The sequence below is a fragment of the Apis laboriosa genome, unplaced genomic scaffold (assembly GCF_014066325.1).
Source record: "Apis laboriosa isolate Shangri-la unplaced genomic scaffold, ASM1406632v1 scaffold42_cov153, whole genome shotgun sequence".
In the NCBI taxonomy this organism is placed as follows: Eukaryota; Metazoa; Arthropoda; class Insecta; order Hymenoptera; family Apidae; genus Apis; species Apis laboriosa.
This window is the reverse complement of record NW_025223257.1, coordinates 2,113,781-2,135,208: the sequence shown is the minus strand read 5'-3', so window position 1 is coordinate 2,135,208 and position 21,428 is coordinate 2,113,781. Positions and strand designations below refer to the sequence as shown.

General features: G+C 42.7%; 1 protein-coding gene across 6 annotated transcripts in view; it reads left to right on the top strand.

Moving 5' to 3' along the window:
- Positions 1-4,300: 4,300 nt before the first annotated feature.
- Positions 4,301-21,428, top strand: part of LOC122716083 (tensin-3) — a 148,190-nt gene continuing 131,062 nt past the window's right edge. Inside the window, exon 1 of one of the 6 annotated variants that reach the window (XM_043938818.1) lies at positions 4,301-5,284. In XM_043938818.1, the coding sequence (XP_043794753.1) occupies positions 5,192-5,284 (93 nt within the window). In that variant the 5' untranslated portion in view covers positions 4,301-5,191. The remainder of the gene's footprint in view (positions 5,285-21,428) is intronic. The other 5 variants (XM_043938817.1, XM_043938816.1, XM_043938822.1 and 2 more) reach the window with 5 other exon arrangements.

Genomic DNA, 21,428 nt, shown 5'->3' with positions numbered 1-21,428 from the left:
TTATCTAACGCGCACGATCGCGTTATCAATTTTTTTCAAGCAGGCGATGCGAAAGACGGACAAATATTTTTCACACATTTTCTTAAGTATTGTCATTAGGATCAATATCCGAAGATTTTGAAGTGAAGGAAGTGATAGTGAAGGAAATGAAATAAAGGTCAAGATATCGTAAAATTTTTGTAAAATATTAAATGTGGCAATTGATTTCGACAAAGTTTGCTAATTTAAGAGATATCGAAAAAATGATACCAAATTCCTAAAACTTTGACTTTCTATTGAATAATTTAGAATATTAATAATATCAATTGTCACTGATACAATTATTTTGCATTTCGTTAAATTTCTCAATGTTTTACAAGTCTTTTTTCTATTTAACAATGTTCGAAGGCCACGGGAGACCTACTTCGATTTTTATCGCGATATTAAATGTGTTAGGAGAAGGATTTTCGTTATCCAGGAGACGAGACGCGTTAAGGAAAAGGGCAAAAGTTTTCTCATCTTCTGGTTGACCCGATTCTTTACGATCCTTTGGCCTGGTTTTCTTCTCTTTTATGATATCTCGCGCGCGTGCCTAATTCCTCGACGCGGAGATGGCTTTCGAAGTAACGCCTTTAAACGGAAAAGAAAGATCTTCCGGAAGGAGAGATGCGTTGGAAAAACAGCGAACGTTCAGCAGATACGATCTGGAATGAGGGGAGGAGTAAGTTTGTTGCCTTAAATTTTATTTTATCGCCGTTGTCTCGCCGGCGAGCAAACTTTTACGAGATTTTCTCTCGAGGAATAATTTGCGATGGGTTTCTGTTCCAGGAAATGGTACGTTTAGGTAGAGATTACGATTCGAACCGTCCGAGGATGTAATTTTGTAATACGAAGGGAGAATAAAAGTGGAGGAATACGACGATCTTCGATTTTTCTATGATTACCGGCGCTATTTGAGATCGTCGGGCTATCGACCATCCTTTGGCCGAGTAACCTGTAGTTAGTCGGTGGTCGTCGATGATTACACTGTTCCACTGTTACGTCTGGCGATTACCTGAGTTCCGTGAACGTCTTTGGAAAGTTACTAGAAAGTGTCCAGCCGAAAGATCCAGGGAACGGAGGAAGAAGTTTGAGGGAAATTATTCCCGGTTTTTCCATGGAATAACAATTCGAAAACAGCGAAGGAATGATAAAATAACGTAGAGAAAAGTAAAGCAAGTTTTCAATATCATCAAGAAAAGTTTGAGAAAATTTCACAGAACAAGAGATAACATCTTCGTCGTATATCATTTATCATATAAGTTAAGTAAATCCAAAGAAAAAAAAAAAATACCTTCAACGTTTATCTTGGCAATTTAAAAAGTTGCCAAAGTTTTTCCTTCAACTTCTACAATCGTTATTACTCGTTCAGAAGGCTCACTCCATAGAAGATTCTCTGCAACGCGGTGTAGTGTAATTTCCTCCCCCTCCCCCTCTCTAACAGTTGTTTCGTGGAAACGAAGAAAACGTGGCCGCGCCTTCCGGATTCGCAACCCTTTCTGGCCTAAGGCGAGCAGCACGTGCCCAGAAAGAGATCCGAGGCCGGGTGCCCGCGATATTAAGTATTCCACTCGCATTACCTCCCGCTGAACAGAAAGTTACACACGCCTCGTTATGCGGCCAGAAGCGGCACCAACAGCGTTCTGCAAACTTAATTAGCGACTACGGACATCGGGAAAGGAGAGACACTTCGAAGAAGCCGATGATTTATCTGGCCGGGGTCCCTGCAGGCCCTGGAATCTCGTTTCGTGGCCGTGAAAGGGGGCAGCTCTTCGATTGTAATTGCGGGACGCTGCGCAACTACGTACCTACGTGCATGTGTAATTGTATCGACCAAGATATAATACGGCAACGAAATTGCTCGTCGAGTTATACGCAAACATTTGCAACGTAAAAATTCTTCGTGTTAATAATTTTAAAAAAGGAAAAAGAAATGGGTCACTTTTCATTTAAAAAAATTCAGTAGAAGAATTTCACAAGAGTTTAAATTTATTGCGCAGCAAAAGATCAAATGTGAATCTATTTGATTAAAAAAAAAAAAAAAAAAAAATAGAGAAGTCGATATCTTCGTTAGTTTAGCAAGAAAATAACTCGTGAGATTTTATGTGGGTCACTTTATACAGCCTGGAGTGAAAATTACTATTGTTAAAACAATGGCAAGGATAAAAAGGAAATGAAGGAACGTAAATTGAACGGATACATATTGCCACGATACTTTCAAAAATTTATTAATCGAAGTGTTACATTGTTTCACGTTAATGGGAAAAAAATACTCGCAAAATTTTCTTAATTAACTGCCACGTATATTTTAATTAACCATAGTTAATCACCTCGAATGTTAACGCGATTTTAATTGAGCTATCAAGAACACCAGGAAAACATCCGAAATCCGCCCATTTCAACAGGAAATGAACATATCCCGATACATACATATCGTTAAAAATGTATCGATTCGGTAATTAATCGGTAATATTTTTTTATTACTCTATTACGAAATTGTTCCCGTTATCGACTCGAGTTTATCCGCTCTTCGTGCTCACAGTTGGACGGATTATGTAAATGGTTGAGAAAAATTTCAGATACAGATAACTTAATATCGCGTTGTTTGCTCGTCGATAGATCGGCCGAAAATAAAAAAATTCCACGTTACGTTGGAAACTTGATTTCCGATTCGATGATCGGTCGGAACGATGGCGAGGCTCGTGTGTAAATACGTGTGGTGCAGCAAGTACGGGTTTATAGGCCCCCCTCTCGTAAAGATCCGCTGCACCACGACGAGATGTAAACACGGTTCCCGTTGATACTGCCCTTGTACGACATAGTACGGGGGGTACGGGGCATTTCGTTTCACGTGGTAACGTAATTTGCCTCCGTGCAGGGGGACCCATGTCAATGTTTCCCCATCGACACCGTTACCATCCTGTCATAACTCGAATATACCGGCTAGACGATGAAGCATATAAGTACCGGTTTTAAGGGTTGCGTAGGTACGAAGATGACTTTTAAGAGATACAACCTTGTTACGTATGTATCTCTCGTCAAATATACGCGGATAATAAGTGTGGAGAGTGTAAGATGAATCGGATGATCGATATGGCGAGAGATGAAAGAAGAAGGAGAGAGAGAGAGAGAGACAGAGGGAGCGTGTGTAGGTCCAGTATGCGGACACATTAGTCCATAGGGTTGACTCGTGACACGAAGATGTTTGTACAAGTGTACGAGCTTCATCTATTTTCATCTGACATCTGTGTTCTGAGACTTGAAGCGATCGGTAAAAAAAGAAGAAAAAAAGATGAAACGATCATAAAGTTATTCCACTATAAAATCTCTTGAAACGTCTTCTGGGAAATTCGTGGCCGGGAAGATGGAGTCATGGAGTTTGGTTCGATTTACTTTTTTTCAATAGACAAACGACATTACCTTCTCGATCGATGAACGCTCTATAAAGATAGAAGCGGAGGAGCAAAGCAAATATATTGAGGATCCGAAAAAAGAAAAAAAAAAGAATCGGTTCGAGATCGTTGTTTGTCGAGGATAAGAATCTTCGATGATTTTTGTGATCGTCGCAGAAGCGGGAAGGCGGAGGCGCAGATGCGGAGAGTTGCGCTGCGTTTCGACACGGATTGTCGATTCCTTCCGCCCCTCTGTCCGGCCCTCAGAACGCTCTTCGGGGTCCCGGCTGGTATTTTCTGTCAGTCGACGGCAGGCCGCGGGTCGAGCTGGTCGAGAAAAGCTGACGCTCGTAAAATCAAGTCACATTCACGTTTATTCACGCACACGTGTATATATTTTTCAATTTCTGTTTGATAATTTTCCACGGATTGAAGACATGTTTCGAAAGAGGGAAGAATATAAATAACAAAAAATATCGTCGTTTTATAAATATCTATCCATTTTACAATTGGAAAAAGAAAAAAGAAAATAATTTTCTAAAACGAACAAACTATTGAATTAAAAAAATAATTGTAAAATGTCACAGAACATTCTACAAACTTGCACGAGATTCAATTACGATTCATTATTGGTGGTACTTTCTGGATAATCCATGGAACTTGATCAAAACGAAGAAGATTGATCGACGAGGCTACATTGACAGTTGACCAGAAGTTAATCCGAGCTTGAGTCTGCGGTAACATCACCAACTTCACGATAAACTCAAGTTTCTAAAAAGAATTTCTAAAGAAAAAAAAAAAAAAAAAATTCAATCGACGAAAAGAAGAAAAGATTAACGAAATTAAAATTCGTATAAATTGTACGATAGATGTTTATTAATATATGATTATTAATATATATATTAGTGCAAAGGATTGTCTATGAAGAGGAGATAAGGAACCGCGGTGTGACCCGGCCTGTGTCAAGGCGCGTATAAAATCGACGATAGCGAAGCGGACGGCCGGCAGTGTCGCGGGAGCCGCGCGCGAGAGAGGACGTTCTCGTTAGTTCCGTGCTACGTCGACGCAGCGTGGAAAAAGCAGCGTGGAAACGCAAAACCGACCGATGCTCCCTACCACGCCGTGTTTCCATCTCGTCACCGAGTTTACGCAACGTCTCTCTCTCTCTCTCTCTCTCTGTCTCCTCTCCGTCTCTCTGTGTTCGTGTTTATCTTTTATCTATCTCGTAATTCATCGAAGCCTGCCTCCGTGTGCCTGAACGAATCTATTAACCGCAAATCTCGAAAGGAAATCATGCGGTATAATGGACGATCGATTGTACACCGTGCAGTGACAAAGAAAGATAATTAATTCGAGAAGTTTCGATTCTTCGATGCGGGATCACGATGGACTTGGTCTGGCCTGTGGGAGAGGCGTGTTAATATTGTTTACAAAACAGTGACCGGACGAAAGGAAACTGCGAAGTTTGGAATTCGGATATTTGGGAGAAGAGGATTCTTCCGTACGAAAGAAAAATATTATTAAGACTCGCGTCGAGTTTTAAATATATAATCGGCGTGTTGAAAACGCGTGAATTTTAAAAAGTTAAAAAGTTCTCACGAGAGGGGGAATCCGCGAGATGCAGCGAACGAGCGACGCGGATACGAGCGGAAAGCCTTGAGGGATTTGCGGAAGGAGGACGAGGAACGAGCTAGGAAGAGAGAATCGTGGGAGAGAAGAGTAGGGAGAGGAATCGGAGTCGCGAACAAGAGGCAACGGAGAGGCGAGAAAACACTCGAGGAATGCCGTGGATAAAGTGTTTGGGCGGCGGAGGCGGAAAGGCCAGAAGAGGCAAACCACTCAGCGTCAGCCAGCCAATCCACCTGCTCGTCAAGGTATGATTCGTCTTTGCTTTTTCTCACGAATTTTCTCTCTCTCTCTCTCTTTCTTCATACCGACTTGTCTTCACGTTTTAACGGGGTTAAGGGGGATGAAAAAAAAATTAGTGTCGATATATCCGCGTACGGATTGGTGGCGCACATGGCCCCGATTAATCCGGCCATCGATGCTCCTCTCTTTTTCTCTCTTTTTTCTTTTTTTTTTTACCTCCAGCGTTGAAGAGATCCTCGACTCGAATCTCGAAGGGATTCTGGTCGAGATACCGCCAGATCTTTTATGGGCGGTTTTTTAATTTTATTGGCGCGATTACGCGCCGCTAAATCGCGTATATACACGATCACCCACTCGAATAGCTCGATCAGGGTATATTTAGAACGATCACTGACGTGAATATTAATTTAGGCGAACCTTTGAGTCGGTTTATCGTTACTTTCTATCAAACGTTTAGGATTCCATTCACGAAAAAAAAAAAAAAAAAAAAAGAAAAGAAAGAAAAAGAAAAACGTGAAGGCTAGACGGAAATATCTACAGAAAATAATCTCATCGATTTCTTTATCCTTCGAGAAATTGTTCTCTTGAGGTCTGGACTCTCCTATCATCCCGTCGATAATTCGGCGATAAACTTGTCCCATTCTTCGTCCCGATTGCCTTCCATAGCCTTCGATAGTTTCTCGAAACAAAGGGATAAAACTAACAGATAAGCAGACACGAGGTATTTAATAAGCAGTCGCGTTTCAAGACGGAGGAAGATAGGTTAGTTTATGAAGATGCAACGAAGAAACGAAGGAAAAAGAAAAAAAAAACGAGGATGTGAAAAAGGCTAGAAAACGATTATTAGGCGAGCGTTTCTTTCACGGTTGGAATGCCGTAAAGGCTAGATATAAAACGTTTGGAATGACGAAGGAGCGCCATGGTGGCCTCTACCAAACCAGTCTTGATTTATTAATTTCTTCCAAGACTTGGCTCTCTTTGTGAAACCGACCCATGATTCGGTGTATCGATTATTCGATGATACCTCGACACGATCTACCAATTAAATTGATAATAGCGCCGCGTTACCTGCTCGTTATCGTGCCTCCTACCTCTCACTCGTAACGCAATCGTTAAGTGACACCCACTCGTGTGCGATCGTGACGATGAGAGAAATGGCCCTTGAAGGGACGACAGATCGGCGAGAGGATCGTGATGCTATTTCAATGAAATCCTCCACAGGGATTTGACATCTCTGTTATTCCAATTTTATTGATTGTTCAAAAAGATTTGGAGTGCAGTTAGGAAAAATTAATTGTATTTGTATTTTATACTTTTTATATCGGGTGAAAGTAATCCAAGATAGTCGAAGAATAATATTTTAGGATTTATTAATAATTTTTAAATATTGATGGAAATATCGTAATGGTTGATACTTTTAGAGAGGATTGTTCGCATCTCGAAATCTCTCAATCGTCAATAGATTGTTCGAAAAGGGATGGGAGTTTTGAAGTTAGAAAAATTAGATCCGTTTTATATTTTTATTCGTTTCGTTAATTTGAACAATCCAGTGAAGTTTTTACCATTGAAAAATGTTTTAAAATTTAAGATGCCTGATAAATATTGGCAAAAAATCGTGGTGGCCAATATTTTTGTGAAAATGTTGACACTTTGCATTGATTGTTCAAATTATTTTGGAGCGTAGCCAGGAAAAAATGTGCTACATTTGGATTTTCTATTTACCGAATGGTGGTCAGTGCGAACGGTCTAGTGGTCGAATTCCTTCCGTCTAAGACTAATATTTAGAAGTAGCTAGCTCCGATTCTTTGGTTCTGATCCAAGTTTTGTATGGAGTTATTTCGAGAACGATTTAAACGAACGATCCTGGTGAATAACTGGTCGATTTAAGTAGTTAGAAAATTACCGAGCCTTAAATATCGGTAAAGTATGTGCGTTGGAGGAAAATATTACCTTGTCACGATAGACGTGTACGGCTTATCGAAGCAATTATCGAAACACAAAGGCAAACTTGGAAACAAGGTCGTGCCTCTTTTCGCGCATTTTCCTCCATTCTTTCCGTTTTTTTCTTTTTTCTTTTTTTTTTTTTTAACAACGCCCGCTATTCAGCACGCTTTTTATGCAAACAACGTCGTCCGGGTGAATAATTAAACGAAATTGAATCAACGGCGGTTACATCGAGATTAATTCATAGGGAAGCAAGAAACGACCGATCCACAAATTAATTAAACATCCGCCCGAAATTGAATCGATCTCATTTACAATTCTCGATCGTCATGTCGCGAGTGGTAATAATAATTTTTCTCTCGAGAACCGTACGTGTCATCCGTCTTACAAAATAATTCGTCAAATGCGACACCATGCGTACGTTTTAAATGTACCAATTAATCGATTCGATTAATCGATCTTTACTCGTTTGTAATATTGATAATTATGATCATTTGATAAGATGGAAAATTCAAAATCGTTTATTTTTTTCGAAATTGAAAAACTTGATTGGTGTTGAAAAGAGGCGAAGAAATTAATTTCCATCCCCGATACGTCACACATGGTGTATCGTAACGAAACACGTGAGGTGTTCCTCTCGCGACGTGTTCCACGACGGAGACCAATTTCGTTTCATGTAAATTTTTCTCCCGTCGTTAAGGGAGAAAAATCGTTGGCTAAATAGCGGCTCGCAATTAAATAATAGCGAAGCGTGCCACCACCCGCCGTGGTGTCGTGCAATAGCGATTTCATTAAAGCTTATAATACGATATATTCCCCTCCCTCCGTGCTCGTTTCCTCCGCTCGTAAAAATCACGCGGACTCGAGAATTTCGCCGTGTTTGTCCTTCTTATTTACACGGAAACGCGTGACGTATACGAGATGGCACGAAGATAAAAAAAAAAAAAAAAAGAAAAGAAAAAGGAGAGCCATCTCTTTACCACTTCCCGCCGCTTTTTACCACCGCGTTTTTACGATTAACAGGTGTTTCTCGAAATCTTCAGACGTTGGATATCGCGACGTGTGCGAGCTATCCTCGAGCTCGATGCCTGTTATTACGAGCGTAAGTATCATTATCGGTATTGCTGTATACACCTGCATTGATCAGAGGTAGCCTGTGCGCGACGCCCATCGACCGTCCACTAGTACTCAGAGCTGGCAATTAAATTAGCGAGCCCCTGGCAATTCCGCCATTTTTCGCGCGAGCAAACTTTACGTAATGATACTCGAGACGGGAAAGGTCGCGACACGAACGATTCCGAGGTGTGTCTTTGGAGAATTTTCGCTTGTAATTCTAGCTTAGCGTCGGTTTCATTAGTTACTCACCCGAGATTCGTACGAATCTCGACCCTTTCCTCGTCCCAAGAAGGGGGAGGGATTCTTCTTCTTCGTCCTAATCGTTGCAACTCGGTCAGATTCGCGCTTCTTGTTTCATCATTTTTGCAAATATGCAAAAATGAGCGTACCTATCTGCAAGCCTGTTTATCAGAATTCCACGCATTGCATCACGTTCCTCGTGGCGCTATAGCCGCTTTGTACAAAGCCTGGCAATTAAGTCACTGCACCTGCCACGCAATTATGCGAACCGTTTTTTTTTTTCTTTTTTCTTTTTTCTTCCTCGAGACACGCTCACGCTCACGTGATAAACGTTTGCATATCCTTTCTTTCATTCTCCGCTTTTTTCTCTCTCTCTCTCCCTCTTCCTCTCGATCTTGTGCAAGCTTAATGATACCAATTGGTTCGGGTAGATCGATTCCCGTATATATATATACTCGAGAAACTCGGTTGAGAGAATTCTTAAATTCGAGTTTCAATGGTATGCTTGGACACGCGTGCGCGAGAAAAATATCAATGGAACAGGATCGATCGATCGATCGATCGATCGGTGGAAAACACCCGACACGCTTCGATTACCTTTGGTCGAAAGGTTAAAAGCCGGGGATCTGCTATCTTTCCCGGTGAATCAGCGGAGCTTCGTAATTCTCGGGGGAAGATTAGGAAAGCCTCATAACTATCGTCATCATCGTGCATTGCACACCGGTAACCGGTACGTGTACCAGGTCGTATATTACGTGGAACGTATTCGCGCATGCCATTGACTCGCACACACGGCAAAACAATGTTTTATTGCATGGGCCCACTCCCTTCGTACGGACGCCATCGTTCGTTTCCACTTTTTCTAGGTCGGCCTGTATGTCAATTATTGTGTCGTACGGATGTTGAAATTTGTACAGGGGAAAAGCGAACGTTTGGGAAATGTTTTACTCTCGAAACAAAATTTGTTTAAATTCCTTCACGTAATACGCTCATCTAATACGTTCAATCTTGTCTGCTGAAAATTAAACATGCGGGTCCAAATAATCGCGTGAACAACGTCGCAAGTACATTACAGTAATTGTAAACGGGTTCACTTTCGCTAGAAGTGATAGAATCTCATATCGAATCAAGCGGAAATTCCAATTTCATAAAATAATAGATTGAAAATGGTGGATCAAGGTTGAAGGAGATAAGTTTTAATTTGGAGGAAACTTGAAGAAATTTTATTTATTTTAAATATATATATATATATAGAACGAGATTAAAAGATTCGATTAAAAAGATGGAGAATCGAAAAATGAAATGACATCAGCTTTTCGAACGGTCATCGATATATCCAAGGTTGAAGAAGAGCGTGTTTTTTTTTTCTACGCGAAACGTCAAAGTGTCCGCGAGTTAGACACGTGCGTGGGTGTCGATAATGTTGTGACACCGTTTAAAAGGTGTAAAGTAAAGGCCGTGTGTGCGAAGCAAACAATTTTCGAGTTTATTGAGCGGAGGCCCCGCGGGCGAATCGGTTCCAGAAGCCGAGACCGTGCGCGTAGGTAGAGATATATTATTGCGTTTCAAAAGGTTAACAGCCCCGTCCCATCTCCCGTCTCGACCAACTTTTACAATAAATATAGAACGTTTCGTAACGATTCGGCTATTCCATCGATTCGAGGAATTTTGGATGCACACCCTTCTTCCTCTCCATCATATTCATAAACACGATTCGCAAACAGGGTTCTATGGAAGTTTCAGCCTTATCTCCAAAGTTCTCGTGGAATCTCTTTGATGGCTGTTGGTACACGCGATCGGTGTTAATCGTGTCCAAATTCGAGGCAAATTGCTCTAACGAGATTAGAACGAGATAGTCAATTACTCCATCAACTACTCCATCCTTGCTCTATTTTTGTTCCAGGCGCAAGGGTGTCCCCGAAAATGAACGTTCGAAAAAGTAATATATGCTTAAACACACGGCTCATTTTTCTCTTGTCTCATTTGCCAAATTATCTGCGACTCTTCTAAAAAGAAAAGAAAAAAAGAGAAAGAAAAATATACGAGAAAACTCAAAACTTTTCCTAGACGGATAGACGTAGAAATTAAGGGGAGGCAGGAAATTTGCAAAGTTTTCGAACGAATGAGCGGCAAGATTGAAACGAGAGCGCGAGATTCAATTGAGAAATTATTCGAGAATTTTCCAGACGAGACGGCCAGCTTCGTAAAGGAGGAAATACGCGAAAAAGCGGCACAGAGAAAGAGACTTAACGAGCGCCGGGCCGAGAGAAAAGAAACGAACAGCGGCGGCGGAGATTAAATCGCGCGATATCACGGCTAACGATTCGAATCCTGCGACGATGCCCCCGACCTCTCGAGATTCCTTAATTGCAGCTGCACGCCGGTGCAAGCAATTAAAAGTTGTTCAATTGGGACACACGTATCTCTCGGTGTCTCGCACTTTTATCCACCCTTTGGGTCAACTGCCCGCTTTTCTTTTCCTTTTTCCTCCCCCCTCGATGGATTATCTTCGTAGAAAGCTACTTCCACCAGCTTGCGTATCCCCGTTTTTATGAACGCGCGTATACACGAGATGAGATCCCGCTGACGCGGCCAACATTTCCACGCGTCAAGTTAAATTGGGTTTTCGAAGCTATCGGAGAGTGATAAGAAATGATGATCGATAGGAGAGAAAGGAGATGGAGAATTTTTTTCATAGTTTATAAATTGTATGCGTCTAAGATGCACAACGGTGGTCCTGTTATTTAGGATTGGTATCATCCTTCAACGGTGAGATAGAAAGATGTTTGTACGATGAAAGACGAAGGATTTTTCTTATCGTCCAAATTATTTATTTACGATATTGGATATGAGAACGCAGCGTTTCCATCCGAACCATAATTCTCTCACAATTACAATATCGGATATAAATTATTATACCCGCGATAAAATTCTTTATCTTCTCCTCTTACGAGTAAGAGGAACAAAAGAATTCATCTGTCCAACTTTCGAAAGTCCTTCTCGATTTTCATTTGTAACGATGAATAAAAATTTGACAAAGCTGCATCATCCATCGTGATAAACATCCATCGCGAAATCATTCTCAAAACTCTTCTGCGATCCAAACGCTCCTTCGAACTTCCTTCGAACCGCGTCGAATTAACGAATCCTCCTCCAAAGTAGGAAATTTTCTCAACGTTCCCAAGCGTTTTCCACATCGATGAAACGCAATGGAAAAAAGCAGCGAGCCCGTAGATCTCGTCGAGAGGACGTTGAACGATGGTAATAAGGAAGCAGGGATCGGAGGGCCGGGATCGTCTCTCATTGTTTCTGAATAATTGATGCTGCACTCGAGGAGGAGAACAATCGAGGCGATCGTGTGTGGCTCGTGTGTGGTTTCTCTCCCTACCTTAAAGCCCTGTCTCCGCGATTTACACGCGGCACGATCCATCAACGAATTATCTGGAATCGCGGAAAGCAAATCTCGCGACGTCGGCGAGGTACACACGCACACGTGTAATATGATAATCCCGTCCAATATCGCGAAATGTCAGAAAACACGCGAGCATTTCTCAGCGCGTTTCGCCGTGTGCAGTCTCGTTACGAGGCATGTCAGCGAGCATCGACGTTGCGAAAGGAATTTGTTCCACCTCTCTTCGTGGATACGGATACGTATACAGTTTTCGAACAGAATCATTGTTGTCGCACGCGCGGTGACGTAATTTTACGTGTCCCGCCAGGGATGGGAAAAGATCTCGTTGGATCTTCCTCTTTTTTCCCCGTGAAGATCGATTTGCATGCATCGATTTAATTCGTACGTGGGAGGGGAATTGTCGCTTGCGTTAAGAGTGCTGCGATGGTACGTTATTCTGTTTTATTTATTTATTTATTTATTTTTTAGGTCCGTTGAGTGGATCCTTTTAAGATGCTCGATGCGTTTCGCACGTTTGCAAAGTTCTGGGAAAGTTCGTCAATTAATTTTTGTGTAATCTATTATTGTAAATTATTATTGAGAAGGATCGAAACGATAGGATAACGGAGCAAATATTCCATTGGATGGAGAGTAAACGAGGATTTTTTTTAATAAGTGGAGGGAGGGATTTCTAAATTAACTCGAAGAAGATATTGGCGAGAGTTTGTACACGGTATGACACGGTATGAGAATGGGATTTTCTTCGAGAGAACCGCTCGTGCACCGCCATTTTCCCTTAGAATCGAAGTCTCGTTCCCCCATGTCCGCGATTGCTCGACGGCTGCAGCTGGATCCCGGGTAATTCCAAGCAATCAGCCCGAGACAAACCCTTTTCACCGAGAGTACCGCGACACGACAGAATTCTTCCGTGGCCTCGGAGGTGAACAAAGGTCGCCGGATGATTTCTCGAGAGCCGGTAATGAGCAACGCGAGAGGAGCATAGCGGAAAATACGTGAAATCTGTTATTTCCTCTTCTGCCTTGGCTCAAACACGTGCACAACGAGGGACGACATATTACTTTTCCGTCAGCGTTTGCATTACCTTGCCAATTAGGGATAAAGAGATTTAACTTTTAGAATTCTTCAACTTGGAAAGAATTCCTCCTTCTTCTTAGAAATGACGAAGAAATGAATTTCGATTCTTGAGAACAAAAAAAAGAAATCTTTCTTCATTTTTTGAATCAGATCTTGAAATTAGAAGGAAAGTATCTCGATCTTCCTTTTCTTTTAGAGAAAAATAAAAAATATGGTACCGTTCTAAGTTTCTAAGAAGAAACTTTTACGTTCTCCACTTTTTCCGATCATATCTCGGCACTTTTCCAAAAATTCCAATCTCTTATCCTACGAATCGGATAACTCGATTCAATCGTTTCAAATTTCTTTTCTTTTTCAACGAATATAAAATATAAAATCATCGCGTATCCATCACTTTTAATTCTCCATTCTTTTTTCTCGAGAAATTCCAATTCCATTTTCCGATCTCGGATCTCTTTCCAAAGAATTTTCCAAATCGCCTGTTATCACCCTAGGATCGGGAAATTATAACGAATCCTCTAGAAAAGTAATCGACGCCGCGGTCACGCCTCGGATTTCTCACGAGCACCACCTCTCTTTATCTATCCTCCCCCTTCCGCCCGTGCAAGCCATCCTCTCGTGTAGCAGAGAGATGCTCGTGGCGAGCGAGCAGAAGAAGTACGAGACCGTGGCGAGGAACGCGGTCTACCGTGTATAAAAGGGTGAAAGGTGAAGATCAGTTAAGGGTGATATAGTGGAGGCGTTTAGTTAAATCGATCAGATACGGGCTATGCATGGCACCCTCGCGCGTCCGCCACCGTGTTTCCCTGAATTATGAGCAACGTCCACTCGCGAAACGTTTTCCTTCCTTCCTCCCTCCCTCCCTCCTTACCTCGATCTGCGATTCCCGTACATACGATGCAAAGATACCGACGTAACTCGGTATTTGGCGAGGTCGAAAGTAGAAAGGAGCGGGTTATTTTCCAGCTCGTTAGAATTTTATTCGCGGCTAATCTTCTTAGACCGCGTTACTCGGGTTGCCCACGATTAAAAAGGCCCCCCTAGACTTTGCTTTTAGATTAACACCGTTTTAAACTGGTTGGCCGCGGGTCTCTCACGTGGTTGGTAATCGTGGTAGCACTTAGAGAGCTAGAGAGAGGATTTCCGTGAGAGGATTACGCGTGGGGAGAAAAGAGAGATACACGTCGATCTCGGCTGAAAGTATCCGTTTGAAGGAAATCGTCTAATCACCGGGACCCACGGTCTCCAGAATTACGAGGGGCTCTTTAGCTCGGACGATTTATCGTCCGTCCACGAGCGTGGAAACGAACGTTTCGCTTCATCAACGGTATCGAGAACGGTCCAAGCATAATGGGCCAACCAGTAAACTAACCATTACCCTTTCCCTCCCGAGAAACGATATCGCGTTCAGCGCGATTCAAAGGCGGAGAAAATGCTTGAAAATCGTTTTCTATATTGAAAATAAAGAGATAAGAACGCGAAAGGATTTTTTTCGATCGAATGCATCCGATCGTGCGCAAAGAATTACTCCCCCAATATTTACCAATAAAACGAGAAAATAACGAAGAAAAGGAATAAAAATTAGTGTATTCCGTTTCGAATCATTTTCGAAGAATAAAATTTGCTTTGAAAAAAACTTTATTTACGAGATCTGGATTGAAAAGATCGGTTGGATTCGTTGGCCCGTTTAATCGATCGTTTCCGGGCGGGCGTAGTTCCATTTGAAAATCGAAATCGGATCGAGAGACGCACGCGCGTCCAATCGTGGCGTGAAAGCGCAAAGTCGGGAAAAAAGAGGGCGGAATTCGACCACGCTCCCGTTTCCTGTTTCGATCGTTTTGACTACCGTGGATTGCGCAATCGTGTCGAAGGATCGAGGCGAGTAATACGACTTACGTACACCAAAGATCCCCGGGAGTATTTCCCACGAATATCACCATTTACCTCGTCGATCGTGGACAAAGGTCTCGTCCGACAGACGAGAATTTATGGGTCGAATTGATGCCCTCGAACGAAGGGAAGGGGACACTGATAAAACATGGTCGTCTCTCGATTGGACCAGATTCCACGTTGTGTCCTTTGTGAGAAGCAGCAAGAGTGGATACGATTGATTTAATCGCTGGATCGAGGCAGAAACGTGTCGGATAGTTGGCCGTGGCGATCATCGAGCGAATACGTAATATTCTTTTGAAACGGTGACGTAACGAGAGCCTCTGTTTCCTGCTCGATGGAAGATAACGCGCTAATGAAAATGGTCTCGTTAAAAATTTACAATGGAGTGGCGTGGCTGGTTAAAATCGAATCGGCTTACGTAATTTTCTTCCCGTTTGCCGATGGTAAACAACCGTCGTTTTTACGATTTTACTTTCCGAGTTTATTAAAACAATAACCGAGATACTTTGCGTACAATTCTCTCTGGACGTAAAAAAAAAAAAAAAAAAAAAGAAAAAATAACGGATAATTCGAAAGGGTAATTTCGCCAGAATCTTTGTTTAGAATAAAAAATTATCCTCAATCTCGCGTTTATTAGCTCGACTCCAATAGCCGTTTTTTTTGTACGAAAAAATATTCGTCGAAAATAACGATATTATATCTCTCGAAACTACCGTGACAATTATATTTTACATCGTTTATTATTCGAAATCGTTTATTATATATATATTTTTCCGTAAATCGTTTATTATATATTTATTTTTCCGTAAAAGTCGACGAGCGAGCGGAATATTTACATTTTTGGCAATTTCACGAACGAATTACCTCGAATCATCGCCCCTTTCTCCTCTTTCTCCCACTCGACACAAGACGAACGTAATAATAACAACAATCGTCTCGGGCGTCTCGTTTCGCGATTACGACCGACAGTCTTCGATAGGTCGTCACGATACGCGTTTCTCTCTCTCGTCTTTCGCCTCCCGTCTCGTATTCGATATTAAACCTCAGTCTTAAAATCCAGTTAACTGGACCGAGTTACGTGATTTTCCGGCATATAGTTGGCACCGGTGGATGCTTTCTTCGCGCGGTAAAACACAACCGTTCCAGAAAACGAGCCGCCATTATTCACGTTATTGCGAGACCAGGATGCTGGAATACGCGACGCGTGGTCGTCGTTCCATATATTCCACCGTCTGGCAAACTTCCCGAATATTCCGTACCTCTGTTTGAAATAACGTGTGCCGTTTACGCGCGCCCGTGTGCACCCAGATTAAAAGTCGCCCCGAATTTTCTACGTCCTCGGGCACGGACTCTCCCTATAATCCTGTCTCCGATGCCTGTAATCCAACGCGCCTACGTGCAAATCCAAATAGAGAGATTGAAACAGGTGTGCAATTATCTGGCGCCGTTTATACTTGGATTTCGCAACGCCGATATTGCGATCCTTGTTTCCCTACGAGATCGAGTTCTCGTTCCTCCTTCCGTCTTCTCTTGGATCCTTTAAATCGTTCTCTGTGTGTGTGTGTGTGTCTTCTTCTCTTTCTTCCAGGATTACAATTTCATTGAACGATATTAAAAATACAATATAGTAGAAATCTATTTATCTTCCGTTCTATTTTTACGTCGAAGTAATAGGATATAATTTGAATTGGATATCGACTGAAATTTCATTCCACTAATGAATTCCAATAATCGTAACAATATTGGATAAATTTGAATATTGTTTCAACATTATATCGTACATCATATTATCTGTTCAAAATATCCACCATCGAAACGGGATATGCGTAACAAAATTAACATAAAAAGAAGTGTTCCTCTTTTTTTCTTCTAAATTCAAAGAAATTCGATCTTCCCCCCTTTGATGAGGTTCCAAACGAGCGTCTTCCTCGAGGGAGAGCCACGACCCTTATTAAATTTTTCCACTAGAATATTCACGGGGGCGCGAAATCTCGCCCGCGCCTCATTTACCCTTCGCGTTTCGTCTATGTCCTTTCCGCATTTTTTTCTTCTTCTCGCCTATCATCAGCGCCCTCCGCTGTTATTTCTACCTGTAACAACCCCCTCGAGTCTGGCGAGACGACTAATATCCGCCGCGTGTACCCCCGTCAACGACAAAGACGCGTTATTATGCACGTCCCCAACGCGTTGCCTGCTTTCAAACAACCCTCCTCCCCACCGCGGTAGCAAACAATAACAACCGTGTCTAGTCGCTTGCGTGGCACGAACGCGAGTGCAGGAAGTGCATGGCCGATTTACCGACGACAGCCGCGGAACTTGCTCGTGCAACGCGACACTTCCGTTTAAATTAACCCGCGTGACAAATTATTAATGTTCGTTGGCCGCGGTTGCACACGAAACAAGTAAGTGGAATTAAGCGGTTTTGTTTGCCGATTCATTCGCATTTTTTTTTTCTTTTTTTTGGATCTTGAAATTTTTATTTTTCTTTGAAATTTTTTAATTTTTCGGATGATTTATTTCAAATCGAGTAAAGTAAAGTATTTTTCGTGCAATTTATATTTTTCTGAGTAAATTGAATATTTAAATTATTCTTTCCCTCTCTTTTTCCGTAGAAATGTAAACGTAGATCTTTCGTGAATTGGTTTCAGGATCGTGGTTATCCAGAATTATCCTATTAGCGTTACCATCGAAGAGATGATGTTATGAGCAACTTCGAAATCGCGAATTATCCTTGCTAGTTCCCTCGTGACGTGTATTTACGATCACGTTGAAATTGCGGGACGTAACATTGGTGGATCGTGATCCTCGATCCCTCGATCGCTTTAACCTAACCTTTGGACACGCGGTCCATTTTGTCGAACTCGGCCACTTATCGTCACCCTTTTGCGAGACGTACTCGCAAGCCATTTAGAGATTCCCAAGGGCAATAACGGATGGCAAATATTTACCAGCCGGAAATTACGCGTCTCCTTACGCTGTGACGTCTTCGATAACAAAATAAATATACACCGTGGCGCGCAAACAAGGATGCATCATCGCGCCTCCTGCACATCTACGCGCAAATATTCCATATCTATCGACGTAATAGCCGTCATAAATTCATTTCGAATAGAAGCCAACACTCGGTCCCGATCGTAAATATCCTCGAGCTTATTTTTTCCCCCCTCCGTATCTCGATCGATAACGAATGGAAAACACGATGGATCATCCATCTTAACGATTCCTCAACGAGTACAGCTTCGAGTACAGTTACGCGGTTTCGTGGTCGTAATTCTTCCCCGCTTAATTGTATTAATAAATCCAATTAGAGTGGCCGACGTCGATTGAACGATAGCCAATAATCTCTTAGATGCCACTGTTGGAGACACGTTCTTCTCGCGACAACGGGAGCAATCGCTGTTGCAGATTCGAGGCTAGATTCACGCGTTTTCTTCCTCTCCTGTTGGCTTTTTTCTCTTTGAAAAAAAAACCGTTCTTCGAACGGATTCAGATCGATCGAATGGAAATTCCATTCTCGTTAAGCGGCGTGGAACAAGTTGAAGATATTCGAGGCTGATCGTGTCGCGAAGAGAAGGAAGAACGGCAAAGCTAGAAATAAGATTCGATACGAGGGAGAGGGGACGCGTAGAGCGAGAAATAACGAAGAAGATAGATAGAAGAAGTAGAGGTTTGTTCGGCATCTACGACGAGCCAAGGTACGACGAAGCAGATTAGAGCAGGTCGGGGCACGGTGAGATCTCATCTCGTCTGCCTCTTCCTCTCTCTCTCTCTTTCTCTTTAGGCAGCCGCTTTTCATCCTCTTTCGCCCTCCCTCCCCTCCTTGCATCCATTCCATTCTCCTGTCGCCCTTGAATACCTCGGTCCTAACGACACAGGACGCGCACGGTTATAAACGAAAGGTCCCTTTCCTAGGGGAGCATCGTCGCTCCTTATCGTCACCTATGGAGAAGAATCTAGAACCGGTTTCTCTCTCTCTTTCTCTCTCTTCTCCTTTCATCCATCCCTTTAAAGAATCGATCGTTCATTAATACGACAGCTTATTACGCGCGTGCCAATAGTCTTTTTCTTTTTTCATCGATCGAACGTTACGTTTATTCGATCTCGCCTTCTTTCCTTCGTAGAAGGAAATCAATTCGAAATTCGCGTTAAGCAGATTTGAAAGTTTGAGAAACATCGAGTCTTCGATATCTTCTTTTATCCATTATCATCTTTTATCAACGAAAAACAGCTCCTCGTACTCTCGCTTAATTTAACTTTGGTGAATTGTTACGCACATTTCCTCGAGACCACACAGGCTTGTATTCACGTGGAAGGGATCGATTAAGAAAATATTAGGGAACTTTCCTTCGAAGCCAGCTTTATTCGAGCCTCGGATATCACGCTGTGAAATCCTTTGATCCCCCAAGTCTCGAGGGCACAATGGGTCGATTTAAGGCCGAATAAACGGCTCCTTCGGGAGCCCTCGACGCATATCTAAATATTTCGACCGCTAATGTGTCCCCGCATCACGAGGGCACGTTCGAGGGGGCCATTGAAGAATTCACTGCTCGTTCACCGGGGCTGCACACAACGCATCCCGCCCGAGGAAAAGGAAACGTGCGCTCGCAGGGGGAACGCGAGGGAGGGAAGAAAAGGCATTATGCAAAAGCGAGATTCCGAAATGCTCCCCTAGTGGAAGGGATCGTTTAACGCGTTTATCGAGAATTTCCCTAGATATGACGCGATTGATTAATAAGAGCAGCTCGGACACCTTCGTGATATACGCGTCTCTGAGCGAAAAAGATTTATCGAATCGCCCGTTGCTCGTTTCCGTTTCGTATTTCGTATTGAAATATATCTCTATCCGTTTCGTTTCAAGGATTCGCGTTACTTCCAGACGAGAAGCTGGAGAGTCATCCTCGTGGAAGGGAGGAATTGCCCGAATAGACGATTGATAAATTCGTGTGGAACGATGCGTCGAGATGCATGCCTTTCAGACTGGAGGCTAACGCGTTTTATGGGAGAGGTTGAGGGATATTGATACGGATGCGGGCGTCTGACATCGTCGAAAACCGAGTTTGCCTCCGAACGCGAGAAATATCACGCGATATACGAGTGCTTTATTCGTATTTAGGATCTCTAAATTCGTTCCCCGTGCATTCTAGCAAATGCACCATCTCTGGATGAAAAAAATTCGTAAAACTTCACTCCCCCTGCTTTTTCTCAATCGAAAATCAATATTGAAATAAGTCATCGTAGGATTATTTTTTAAAAATTACGACCACCAGAATCGATCTATATTGATCGTGCTGTAACTTTCGAAAATATCCTTCTAAAACATCCGCGAGAGAAGAGTCAGAGACGAAAACAGAGTCTTGGCGAAAAAATGGGCGAAAGGGTTGAGAGAAAGAAGAGCGCGATGATCTTCGCCGTTGGTTCCTTCGTCTTTTCGCCGCGGGCCATTATTCTACACGTGCGAACATTTCGCGGGAACAATGGTCGTTGGGAGGAGTTTTCGTCGGCCCGAGTTAGGAGATCGCGTCCGGTCTGTATTATTCCGGGGCCGGAGGGATGGGGAGGGAGGGGTTCCTGGAACGGCGTTCGTTTGTCGGCAAAAAATAAGAAGCCGTGAAGAAAAACTGTGAAAGCTGGTCGAAAGGTCCTCGAGGAACCTGTCGACTCGTCACCCAGGCATAAACGAGAGGACCGACCACCGCTCTCTTACGGTTTCCTCCTTCCCCCGCACGTGTTTCCTTTTCTCTTTTTCCTTCGCAGCCTCTTCAAGGGGGCCAAACTCAGCCCCTCGTTTCCTCTCTTCCCCCCTCAGCCACGCTCATTGTTCGTCCCTGATTGCCTTCTCGCGGGGACATTTTCCAAAACTAATTGGCCCGTCGCCTCATTAAACACGAAACTCGACCGCCTGATGACCGACTTTGGACTCGACAGTCTGGATCTCTGATCGTTCCCTTCCCGGGAACGGAGTTGAAGATCCACCAGATTTCGACGGAGTTAATTAATCGCAAAGGATCGGGTAAATAACGCAGATGTTTGAGGTGATTTCGCGGGGACAAAGGGTGTTCTAAATTTTCCTTTAGGATCCTTTGTCTAGGATCCTTTGTATATTTCTTTCAACTCGCACCTTTCCTTTCCTTTGTATATAAGAACGACGAAAGACGTTTACGATATTGTTTTAATTTATTCCTCGTGAAGAAAGATCGATCGGCCTATTCGATTCAATTCTCGATACACGGAGGAATAAACAATCCGAGATCTAAATATTGATCAACTAACATCGAATAATAAATCATCTTTCCTTTCCTTACGAAAACGATACTACACTATAGCTAACTATAGCGTGTACAGTAACGATACACGCTGCTTAACTCTGGATCCAGAGTGTTATAGAAATCGGTTATAGAGATGGATGATGCATGGATCGAGCGATTCGTTCGATTCATGGTCGTGGGTGTATTCACCCACGCGGTTCCGCG